This window comes from Canis aureus, chromosome 13 (assembly GCF_053574225.1).
Source record: "Canis aureus isolate CA01 chromosome 13, VMU_Caureus_v.1.0, whole genome shotgun sequence".
Taxonomy (NCBI): Eukaryota; Metazoa; Chordata; class Mammalia; order Carnivora; family Canidae; genus Canis; species Canis aureus.
In genome coordinates, this window is record NC_135623.1 from 48219896 (window position 1) to 48232392 (window position 12497).

Sequence of the window (12497 nt, forward strand, 5' to 3'; positions counted from 1 at the left end):
TGATGATGATTATGATGATGATGATGAAGATAGCTAACACTGTATACTGCCCACCATATGTCAGACATTGTTCTTGGCACTTTATAAATACTAACCAATTCTCCTAATAACCCTATAAGTTAGAGGCTCGTAGTCTTTCCTCTTTACAGATGGGGAAGCTAAGACACAGAGAAGTTAAATTTCTTGTCCAAGGTTACAACTACGATCAGTCTGGCTTCAAAATCTATCCTCTTAATTACTTCTCTATAACTCCCCAGCTGCTAGTATCACCATTTTATTGTCTCACTGTTGGCCATGGAAACATGGATAATCAGCCAGAGAATGTCTTTAGGACCTCCTTGCCCCTATTCCTATGTTCCTTGGACCTTCAGACTGAAATTCACCCTGCTTGACCTCTTGTTCCCTTCCTTATCTGATAACTAGAGACTGTCTAAATAGAAGGGACCCAAAAGGTCACCTAGCCCATCCCCAAACTATCCCAGCCTCCACTTTCCTCCCTGCCACGGAATTTCCCTGGCTCTTTGCTCCAGAGCTGGCTACATACCATCTCCACATAGCTCGGAGGCATAGAAACTTCTTCATTTCTGTAAACCTGTGGTCTATCTTCCCACTTTCTCTCATTCTACCTGGCACATATTGGGTATTTAATATGTGTTAGCTGATAGTTTTATTTTGGTTTTGCTTCATTAATGCTTCTTGGTAGAGAGGAAAATACTTACCTCACTTGGAAATAATATGCAGAGGTCAGTCATCCCAATAATGTATTTCCCCACAGAGCTACTCAGATTCCAATCAGTCCAGATTCACTGAGCACCTACTGTATATGTAGCACTATGCTGGGTGTTTTCAACTGCAATGTCTTATTTCATTCCCACAGTTTCCCCAAGAGATAGTCTCTATTTGACAGATGACTAAACTGAGGCAAGTCCTCCTCCACTGGAGACAGTTAAAGCAAGAGTCATACCAGTTGAATGCACAGACTTAGAGCTCAGGGCTTTCAGCATTGCCACAGAGAGTACATTTCTTACACAAATGCACATAGCAACCATCTCACAACACAGCGGGAACTACTAGTAGAGCCCAGCCTGGGCACTTGGTGCTGTGAGTACAGGAAAAGGTGCTTTTCAGAGACATGGATATGGGAAAATCTACACATGATGCTTTGTCTTGGATGAGAGTGAACAAAAAGTGGATAATGGTGAGGCAGGACACAAGAGTGAACTTTGTTTTTCTGAGAAGCAACTTGCATGTATTATTTACCACAAATACACTCACACTGGCCTCAATTTACTTTCTTCCCTTTCCCCTCCCCTTCCTCCTCACTTTTGTCCCTGAAGTAGACTTACTCTGCAGAAATTGAGAAACCTCTTCCAACTGGGGGATGTTATCTTCACGGAAGCCACAGTATTTTTCCAGAAGTGGGAAGATATGATTGTGCTCGTAGCAAGCGTGGGTTTTATACAAGGACTTCAGGGTTCTGAATACTGTCCCCCATGTTTTCTTTTCTTCCTCAGTGTATTCCACTTGAGGGATGGGCTGCCCACTGCAATACAGGTATGAAATATCTGACCTCAGTAGGGCAAGTGTAAAGAAGAGGAAGGAGCATTAGCAGGGGGAGATAGGTTCAGGGTCTGTGAGCTACTGCCACCCGGACTACAGGGGATTTCATAAGTTATCTGTAAGAGGAAAAGTCTACTTCATAATATAGGAAACATTCATACAATTTGGTTAAAGCAATGATACAAGCTCTCAACTCACCAACCACACCAAGGAGATCTCTGCCTCACTTTTGGAAATCACTTGGACTTTCAGCTATCCCATCTTTCCAATTTTTACCAGGGTGGAAGTTTGCTTAACTGCAGGGACCCGGCAGGTAACACAAATTGGTAAAATAGTAGGTATGGACAATAAGATGGTGAGACCAAGACAACTGAAGAATGCATCCTGTTTCTAAATAAAGGCATCCAAGTTCAAGTAAAGCAATGTCCTGGTTTCTATTGTGTCAACTAACATAATTATATCTTGGGGGGTAAAGTGAATTTAATATGTAGACTGTGAGTTTGAGACCCTTGCTTATTGAGCATGGCTAGATTTGCTATTTCTGACCTTAGGAAGCTATAAAGGTATTTAAAAACATGCTAGGTATAAGATATGCCTATGTAGCATCTTCTGCTATGACACATAGAACTACAGGGACCTGGTTAAAGTCTATGTTGGATCCTGCCCCGGAGATCCTGAATCTGTGGGGGAGGGAAAGCCAAGGCATCTGGATTCCAATAAGCTCCCAGGGGACAGAGTATAGTTTGAGAGTCATTAGTTCAAAGGGTATTTTTGAAAAACATTTTACTGTGTTCTCAACAGTAAAAACAAATGAAAATCAAACAAAGCCTGACTTTAAAAACCAGTCACTGTTCTTTGCACTGTAGGGCTATTTCCTAACAGGGTACACAATGTCTGGGACAAGGCAGAGCTGTTTACTTCAAAATTATGGATCATCTTCAGGTTCCAAAGTAGGTTTCTCCTGCCCTTTCAAAGTTGTAGCTCATCCAAGGGCATTAACACAGTCACTGTATGTTCCACAGAAAGGTAGGGAGGGATTAGGGGTGAAAGATAGATTTTTGCTTAAGAATTGGAAGCAGGATAATCTCAGAAGACCCTGTAATGGCCAGTAGGGATTGTGAAGAGCACATCAGGTAAGCCCCTGCCTGAGGATGCACCATTATTTTAGGGCTAAGTGCTAATGGAAGGAAAAAGCAGGCTTTGATGATGAACAGGGATGGGTTCACTAGTTGGTTCTGGCAGTGCCTAGCTAAATAGTCTCTAGAAACTTTTTTAAAGATTTTATTTATTTATTTATAAGAGACACATACAGAGGGAGAAAGAGACAGAGATACAGGCAGAGGGAGAAACAGGCTCTCTGCAGGGATCCCGATGTGGGACTTCATCCCGGGACTCCAGGATCATGCCCTGAGCTGAAGGCAGATGCTCAACCATTGAGTCACTCAAGTGTTCCTAGAAATTTAATAAACCTTTCTAAGCCTAGTGTGTGCAGCTGCTACATGGGTTAATGATAAATATTTGGAGGACATAGAAGAAAATTAGGTGAAACACTATATATAAATTACCTAATCTTGGTGCTGATCAATGATACCATTGGGTAATGAATGCATAATTATCATTATAACGGATTCTTATTTAGACGAGATTGGACGCGTTCAGGGTGGTATGGCCATAGACCAGATTCTTATTTAAAAAGAAAGATATTTGCTACTTTGTAACAAAATTTTAAGAGATAGTAATATCCTGGGTACCAAGATGTCCCCCTGGTTGATATTTGCTGTTCCAGGGGTTCAATATACCTTCTCCATTCTTTCAGTAAAGCACTCTCCTCCCCCTCTCAGTCTGAGGTTCGGGTGGAAGGAGACTCCACCACTCCCACCTGGGCAGTGACCAGGTCTGGCTAATTAGACTGTCTTATTTCCCTAGTCATACAGACTTGGTGAGAGATGGGCCCATGTCCTGCTCCGAACCAATGAGACTCAGTGAGAAAACTCGTGTGGATTCTGTTGGAAAGAGATAGAACCTGTGAGTGAGTTGGAGTTTCAGCCCAGTGGCACAGTGCTCACCTCCAAAAGAGATGAGACCGATGCGAGAGACTAAGGCCAATGTAGAGGACTCCAGAGAGTCAGAGGGAGGAACGGAGGAAGGAACAAGTGTGGGATCTTGAGCAAGTTATTGTCACTTTCTGATATATATATATATATTTCCCCTGCATATATATATATATATATATATATATATATGCCACTTTGTAAGTGGCAATATCACTTTCTGAGATACATAAATATATATTTGTGTGTGTATATATATATATATATATATATATATATATATATCTTGTAATGTTGTAATGGCAATCAAATTAAGTCATATCTAAAGTGCTGCCTGGATATACTAAGTATTTCAGAATTTATTTTCTGTCTCTCACACATACAAACCAACTTCCATGATCTACTTAGCAATTAAACATAGAACATCTTATTCCATCCACGATTTCAATCAAGAGACCTGAGATTCTATGAGATCCTTGGTCTTTGAAGAAATTGTCAATTATTTTTACCAAGTCATGATCTCATTAAGTAAAATAAACTAAGATATTTTAGGAAGAGTGTCAATTTGGTTTAAAATGAATAGGAGACTTCTAGTCAAACCAATTAGAATCTATCTTCAAAAAAAAAGTTTTCAGTAGAAAATATTGTTTCTGAATTATTCCACCAATCAAATATGGCACTCAAGATACTCTGGCACATGGCATAGCCTTCCCTATCTTTGGTGTCTTATTTTACTTCAGGTCCTCCCACTCATGTAATTATTACAAGATAAAAAATTTGGTGCCCCAAGACACAACTGTAATTTGTCAGTGGCCTTCAAACTAATGTTTTAAGATTTTTTTTTTTGGTGTACTCCATTGGTTTTATTTTTTTTTTAATTTATTTTTTATTGGTGTTCAATTTACTAACATACAGAATAACCCCCAGGGCCCGTCACCCATTCACTCCCACCCCCCGCCCTTCTCCCTTCTACCACCCCTAGTTCGTTGCCCAGAGTTAACAGTCTTTACGTTCTGTCTCCCTTTCTGATATTTCCCACACATTTCTTCTCCCTTCCCTTATATTCCCTTTCACTATTATTTATATTCCCCAAATGAATGAGAACATATAATGTTTGTCCTTCTCCGACTGACTTACTTCACTCAGCATAATACCCTCCAGTTCCATCCACGTTGAAGCAAATGGTGGGTATTTGTCATTTCTAATAGCTGAGTAATATTCCATTGTATACATAAACCACATCTTCTTTATCCATTCATCTTTCGTTGGACACCGAGGCTCCTTCCACAGTTTGGCTATCGTGGCCATTGCTGCTATAAACATCGGGGTGCAGGTGTCCCGGCGTTTCATTGCATTTGTATCTTTGGGGTAAATCCCCAACAGTGCAATTGCTGGGTCGTAGGGCAGGTCTATTTTTAACTCTTTGAGGAACCTCCACACAGTTTTCCAGAGTGGCTGCACCAGTTCACATTCCCACCAACGGTGTAAGAGGGTTCCCTTTTCTCCGCATCCTCTCCAACATTTGTTGTTTCCTGCCTTGTTAATTTTCCCCATTCTCACTGGTGTGAGGTGGTATCTCATTGTGGTTTTGATTTGTATTTCCCTGATGGCAAGTGATGCAGAGCATTTTCTCATATGCATGTTGGCCATGTCTATGTCTTCCTCTATGAGATTTCTCTTCATGTCTTTTGCCCATTTCATGATTGGATTGTTTGTTTCTTTGCTGTTGAGTTTAAGAAGTTCTTTATAGATCTTGGAAACTAGCCCTTTATCTGATATGTCATTTGCAAATATCTTCTCCCATTCTGTAGGTTGTCTTTGAGTTTTGTTGACTATATCCTTTGCTGTGCAAAAGCTTCTTATCTTGATGAAGTCCCAATAGTTCATTTTTGCTTTTGTTTCTTTTGCCTTCGTGGATGTATCTTGCAAGAAGTTACTGTGGCCGAGTTCAAAAAGGGTGTTGCCTGTGTTCTTCTCTAGGATTTTGATGGAATCTTGTCTTACATTTAGATCTTTCATCCATTTTGAGTTAATCTTTGTGTATGGTGAAAGAGAGTGGTCTAGTTTCATTCTTCTGCATGTGGATGTCCAATTTTCCCAGCACCATTTATTGAAGAGACTGTCTTTCTTCCAATGGATAGTCTTTCCTCCTTTATCGAATATTAGTTGACCATAAAGTTCAGGGTCCACTTCTGGATTCTCTATTCTGTTCCACTGATCTATGTGTCTGTTTTTGTGCCAGTACCACACTGTCTTGATGACCACAGCTTTGTAGTACAACCTGAAATCTGGCATTGTGATGCCCACAGATATGGTTTTCTTTTTTAAAATTCCCCTAGCTATTCGGGGTCTTTTCTGATTCCACACAAATCTTAAAATAATTTGTTCTAACTCTCTGAAGAAAGTCCATGGTATTTTGATAGGGATTACATTAAACGTGTATATTGCCTTGGGTAACATTGACATTTTCACAATATTAATTCTGCCAATCCATGAGCATGGAATATTTTTCCATCTCTTTGTGTCTTCCTCAATTTCTTTCAGAAGTGTTCTATAGTTTTGAGGGTATAGATCCTTTACATCTTTGGTTAGGTTTATTCCTAGGTATCTTATGCTTTTGGGTGCAATTGTAAATGGGATTGACTCCTTAATTTCTCTTTCTTCAGTCTCATTGTTAGTGTATAGAAATGCCATTGATTTCTGGGCATTGATTTTGTATCCTGCCACGCTACCGAATTGCTGTATGAGTTCTAGGAATCTTGGGGTGGAGACTTTTGGGTTTTCTATGTAGAGTATCACGTCATCGGCGAAAAGGGAGAGTTTGACTTCTTCTTTACCAATTTGAAGGCCTTTAATGTCTTTTTGTTGTCTGATTGCTGAGGCTAGGACTTCCAGTACTATGTTGAACAGCAGTGGTGAGAGTGGACATCCCTGTCTTGTTCCTGATCTTAGGGGAAAGGCTCCCAGTGCTTCCCCATTGAGAATGATATTTGCTGTGGGCTTTTCATAGATGGCTTTTAAGATGTCGAGAAATGTTCCCTCTATCCCTACACTCTGAAGAGTTTTGATCAGGAATGTGTGCTGTATTTTGTCAAATGCATGCTTTCTCTGCATCCAATGAGAGGATCATATGGTTCTTGGTTTTTCTCTTGCTGATATGATGAATCACATTGATTGTTTTACGGGTGTTGAACCAGCCTTGTGTCCCAGGGTTAAATCCTACTTGGTCATGGTGAATAATTTTCTTAATGTACTGTTGGATCCTATTGGCCAGTATCTTGTTGAGAATTTTTGCATCCATGTTCATCAGGGATATTGGTCTGTAATTCTCCTTTTTGGTGGGGTCTTTGTCTGGTTTTGGAATTAAGGTGATGCTGGCCTCATAGAACGAATTTGGAAGTACTCCATCTCTTTCTATCTTTCCAAACAGCTTTAGGAGAATAGGTATGGTTTCTTCTTTAAACGTTTGATAAAATTCCGCTGGGAAGCTATCTGGCCCTGGACTCTTGTGTCTTGGGAGGTTTTTGATGACTGCTTCAATTTCCTCCCTGGTTATTGGCCTGTTCAGGTTTTCTATTTCTTCCTGTTCCAGTTTTGGTAGTTTGTGGCTTTCCAGGAATGCGTCCATTTCTCCTAGATTGCCTAATTTATTGGCGTATAGCTGTTCATAATATGTTTTTAAAATCGTTTGTATTTCCTTGTAGTTGGTAGTGATCTCTCCTTTCTCATTCATGATTTTATTAATTTGAGTCTTCTCTCTCTTCTTTTTAATAAGGCTGGCTAATGGTTTATCTATCTTATTAATTCTTTCAAAGAACCAACTCCTGGTTCTGTTGATCTGTTCCACAGTTCTTCTGGTCTCGATTTCGTTGAGTTCTGCTCGAATCTTTATTAACTCCCTTCTTCTCTTAGGTGTAGGATCTATTTGCTGATAGTTATCATGATGACACTAAATTCATATCTCTCAATAGTAACTCTGAATGTGAACGGGCTTAATGACCCCATCAAAAGGTGCAGGGTTTCAGACTGGATAAAAAAGCAGGACCCATCTATTTGCTGTCTACAAGAGACTCATTTTAGACAGAAGGACACCTACAGCCTGAAAATAAAAGGTTGGAGAACCATTTACCATTCGAATGGTCCTCAAAAGAAAGCAGGGGTAGCCATCCTTATATCAGATAAACTAAAATTTACCCCAAAGACTGTAGTTAGAGATGAAGAGGGACACTATATCATACTTAAAGGATCTATTCAACAAGAGGACTTAACAATCCTCAATATATATGCCCCGAATGTGGGAGCTGCCAAATATATTAATCAATTATTAACCAAAGTGAAGAAATACTTAGATAATAATACACTTATACTTGGTGACTTCAATCTAGCTCTTTCTATACTCGATAGGTCTTCTAAGCACAACATCTCCAAAGAAACGAGAGCTTTAAATGATACACTGGACCAGATGAATTTCACAGATATCTACAGAACTTTACATCCAAACTCAACTGAATACACATTCTTCTCAAGTGCACATGGAACTTTCTCCAGAATAGACCACATATTGGGTCACAAATCGGGTCTGAACCGATACCAAAAGATTGGGATCGTCCCCTGCATATTCTCAGACCATAATGCCTTGAAATTAGAACTAAATCACAACAAGAAGTTTGGAAGGAACTCAAACACGTGGAGGTTAAGGACCATCCTGCAAAAAGATGAAAGGGTCAACCAGGAAATTAAGGAAGAATTAAAAAGATTCATGGAAACTAATGAGAATGAAGATACAACCATCCAAAATCTTTGGGATGCAGCAAAAGCAGTCCTAAGGGGGAAATACATCGCAATACAAGCATCCATTCAAACACTGGAAAGAACTCAAATACAAAAGCTAACCTTACACATAAAGGAGCTAGAGAAAAAACAGCAAATAATGTTTTAAGATTTATTAAATGTTCTTGGTCAGGGCAGTCAGAGTGTTACATGGCAGATGGGCAGAGATGAGGGTAGCTAGCAGTGAGGGGACTTAGCTGCTTTTCTATTTTCTATAGTAATTCACTCTGACCCCAAATATTCACATCTCAAAGCAAAAGCCCTGGAGCTAACCAGCCCCCTCCTCTCATTCACCACCTCCATTCTCTTTGGCTATAAACTCCAACTCAATCTTTAATCTCAGCCTAAAGGTTACTTCTTGCTGACCCATTCATTCAGTCTACATTTAAACTCCTAATGATATGGCCTCATGACACCCAAGTTTTGACTTTGGTAATACCTATCACATTTATTGTCATTAAAAGTGTCGCACTTTTGTCATTGTCTTCCTCAGTATTCCCCCGGAGGACATGGACCCTGTTTGTCTTACTTTTGGGATAGGCTCTGGAACTTAGTAGATATATTTTATCACTTGATCAATATCCTGTGATTCTAGGACTCATGATGCATGAGTTTATGCTTTATTCCCTTTGTGGAATAATGACTGGGAAAGCCCCAGAGATCTGAATGTGGGGGCTATTGGCAGAAGCCAAGGAAGAAAGCCACAGTTCAGTCCTGAAAGACATTACATTTTCTGGGGTGGGATGAACAAGCCAAGGAGAACTGAGAAGAAGCCCCAGAAGGGAAGGAGGGAAACCAGTGGAGAGTGGGGAAAACATTCGATTCTCATTGTATGTGATAGTTATCCTACGTATAGTCATCATGAATTCTGAACGCTAAACCACTGGTCCAAAAGGAAACACAGGACTAGGGTCCCATGAGCTTCTGGTCCCATTTTTATCAACTGATAATACTGAACCTTGTTTTGTGTGACCTTTATATAAAGAAATCTTGTTTAATATATATGGTTGATTCATCAACATTGAACTCAAGCATGGTAACTCATGTCTGCACGAAGCTTACCTAACACACACATTTTCTTTAAAAGGCACATCCCAGCCATCTTGCACTTAGAAACCCCACACAGCACTTTACCACAGTGTTAGGGGGCCATTTTAAATGTTAAAATTATCAACAAAAAGTACAAAAATTTGGCAAACGTGACTCTAAATAGATCTCAAAAGGTAGTTATTTATAGTATAAGAGCTGAAATAAGAAGGTGGTGTCACCTTATTCGACCTGGAAACTTGTGTATCAAGCAAGCAACTCAAATTTTTCCCCATTCTGTGCGTGTCTGGGAATAATTGCAGAAGTGCCACAAGTATCGACTTGGAGGTCTCAAATAAAATGTAAGCAAATAATTCTTTTTTTAAAAAAAAAGATGTTATTTATTCATAGAGACACAGAGAAAGAGAGAGAGGCAGAGACATAGGCAGAGGGAGAAGCAGGCCCCATGCAAGGAGCCTGACAGGGGATTCAATCCCTGGTCTCCAGGATCACGCCCTGGGCTGAAGGCGGTGCTAAACCGCTGAGCCACCTGGGCTGCCCTAAGCAAATAATTATTGAATAATGGGAATTCACTGTGCCAGATACTGAGCTAAGAAACTATTTCAAAGAAGAAAGGGATGGTAAACAGCATCACAAGTTTTAAAAAGAGGAACTAAAATGAGTTCTGAAATAGGCTCTGAATTTGAGAACAAATTCACCCCTACTAGTCACATGGCCTTCGCCACATCACTTAACCATCTGAGATTCAACTGTAAAAATCAAGAAACTGACTAGATCTCTAAATTTCCTCAGAGAGCCAGCCACAGATGGTTCCATCCACAGATGGTTCTCAATAATCAATTTAACTTACTTGATAAACATCCAGGATGGTGAGGCATTCAATCAAGTCCATGATTCCTCATTAGGTTTAACATTTTTTATGGAAAAGAAGCTAGGGGATCAGTTTCTTCCTTCAAATCCTGACAGCTAAGCAGTAAATGAATGTACTTCCTAAGAAGCCCCTGGCTTATATGAAAAATGTGATCTCCTGACTGAGAATCCCAGCACTCAGTGAAGTGGATGAGTTTGCTTTGGAGTTGAAGAAACCTGAATTCAAAACTGGACAATGCCACCTACGAATTATATGATCTCTACAAGTTACTCAGCTGCATTAAACACTAGTTTTCCAATCTGAAACATAAGGAGTTATTATGAATTCTAAATGAAATCATGAAATCATGTAAGCAAAGCATTTAGCTAAGCCTCAGACATAGCAAGGAGATCATAAATACAATTTACTTATTGATTACCTGAAAAAGGATTCCTGTCTACACCTGATTGGATGGTGTCCACCCGATCATGCTAAAGCAAAGACAGGGACGGGGGGTTGCCATATTCCATGATTCTTGCTTGTTATAAGCCAAGGCCCAAAGGCACCTAGATTTTTTTTTTAATTTTTTATTTATTTATGATAGTCACAGAGAGAGAGAGAGAGAGAGAAGCAGAGACATAGGCAGAGGGAGAAGCAGGCTCCATGCACCGGGAGCCTGACGTGGGATTCGATCCCAGGTCTCCAGGATCGCGCCCTGGGCCAAAGGCAGGCGCCAAACCGCTGCGCCACCCAGGGATCCCCAAAGGCACCTAGATTTAACCAAGGTCAGCACAGTTCTGAATTTTTCCACTGTTGGGAGTCATTCAGAGAAGGAAATTGTCTTACTTTTTCTGGAGGTCTTTCCATCTGGAAGATAACTTTGTACCCAGTAAAAAGAACCCTACCCTCTTCCTTATCTTCCCCATAGTCTATCAAAGCTATTCAAGTACCATTCCCTCAGGGCTCTGGTCAACTTTTAAGTCTCTTTTTGAGCCTGTCTTTTCTCATGTCCTTAACTCAGGAATGGAGCTCAGGCCTCAAACACCATGTTTCCCATGGTGGCATTTCTGTAGTCCCTGAGGACTCAAAATAGCAAAAACAGTTCTCTTCCCAAATGATATCCTTGATATTTGCATTTTCCTTTGGCTAAAATAGGGTAGAATCCCAGACGAGGGAAAAAAAAAAAAAGGAACTCATCCAAAAATTATCCTACACAGCTGGGTCAGATCAGATAAAAGTAGAACACTGAGGCAAGGCTTATCTGAAACATCAAATGATTCATTCATTATTTCAGTAAAGCAGCCAATTCCTCCTTGAATGTAAATGATTCTCTTTTTCCTTTCCCCCTGTTTAATGTGGAGAATACCAGAGGCTGTTTTATTCAGGGCTGAGGCCTTTTATAATTACGTCAGACATTAGTGCCTAAGGATGGGACAAAGCTGAGAAGAGGGCTGGGCCCCTGCGCAGTGGGTAATTTTGTTTTGTTTACCAGCATTTAAAAAAAAAAAAAAAAAAACATGTGTTATTAAAGGGAGGGTTTAAACACACACACACACACACAAAGAAGGCAGGACTCTATGCTAGTATTCTCCAAACTCGGATGAGGAAAACGTAAGCTAGGTGTGTGCTTCTTCTCTTTTCCCCCAAAGCAGAGCGGACTTACTGTCGGTAGTTGTAGGCGATGTCGGCAAATTGCTTTCGTCTTGCTCGATACACAGGATCTTTAAAACCCTAGGAGAAAGAAGATGTTTAATTTCTCAAGGCTTGAGCAGGGACATCCAGCATATTTATGCACGATTCGAATGGGGGCTTGTGAGCCCTGACAGTCTAGCTCTCCTTCCTAAGATTTACATTCTGAAAATAAAGCTTCAGTGAAACAAAGGGTAAGCTCTCCCACTGAGTATTATGGATGGCACAGCATTAGCAACACCTTCAACTCAGCGTAGGCCTCTCTGCTGTGGAACTTCAAAGTGCAAACAGTGTACAGATTTAAAAAAAAAAAAAAAAACACCCTCATCTATAGCATTTCTAACTCACAAACTTGCTAAATTAGGCCCTTAGTAGGATAGACGTTCATGATGAAAATATACAATATCTACTAAATTCCTAACGAGTGGTATGTGTCTAGCACTACTTCCCGACTTCTTAATAAACAAACA

General features: G+C 40.1%; 1 protein-coding gene across 1 annotated transcript in view; it reads right to left on the reverse strand.

The window, feature by feature from the left end:
• Positions 1-12497, reverse strand: part of PAH (phenylalanine hydroxylase) — an 80054-nt gene that overhangs the window by 17311 nt on the left and 50246 nt on the right. The window contains exons 5-6 of the mRNA XM_077846115.1: positions 12002-12069; positions 1347-1543 (exon numbers count right to left, since the gene is read on the reverse strand). Of these exons, the coding sequence (XP_077702241.1) occupies positions 1347-1543; positions 12002-12069 (265 nt within the window). The remainder of the gene's footprint in view (positions 1-1346; positions 1544-12001; positions 12070-12497) is intronic.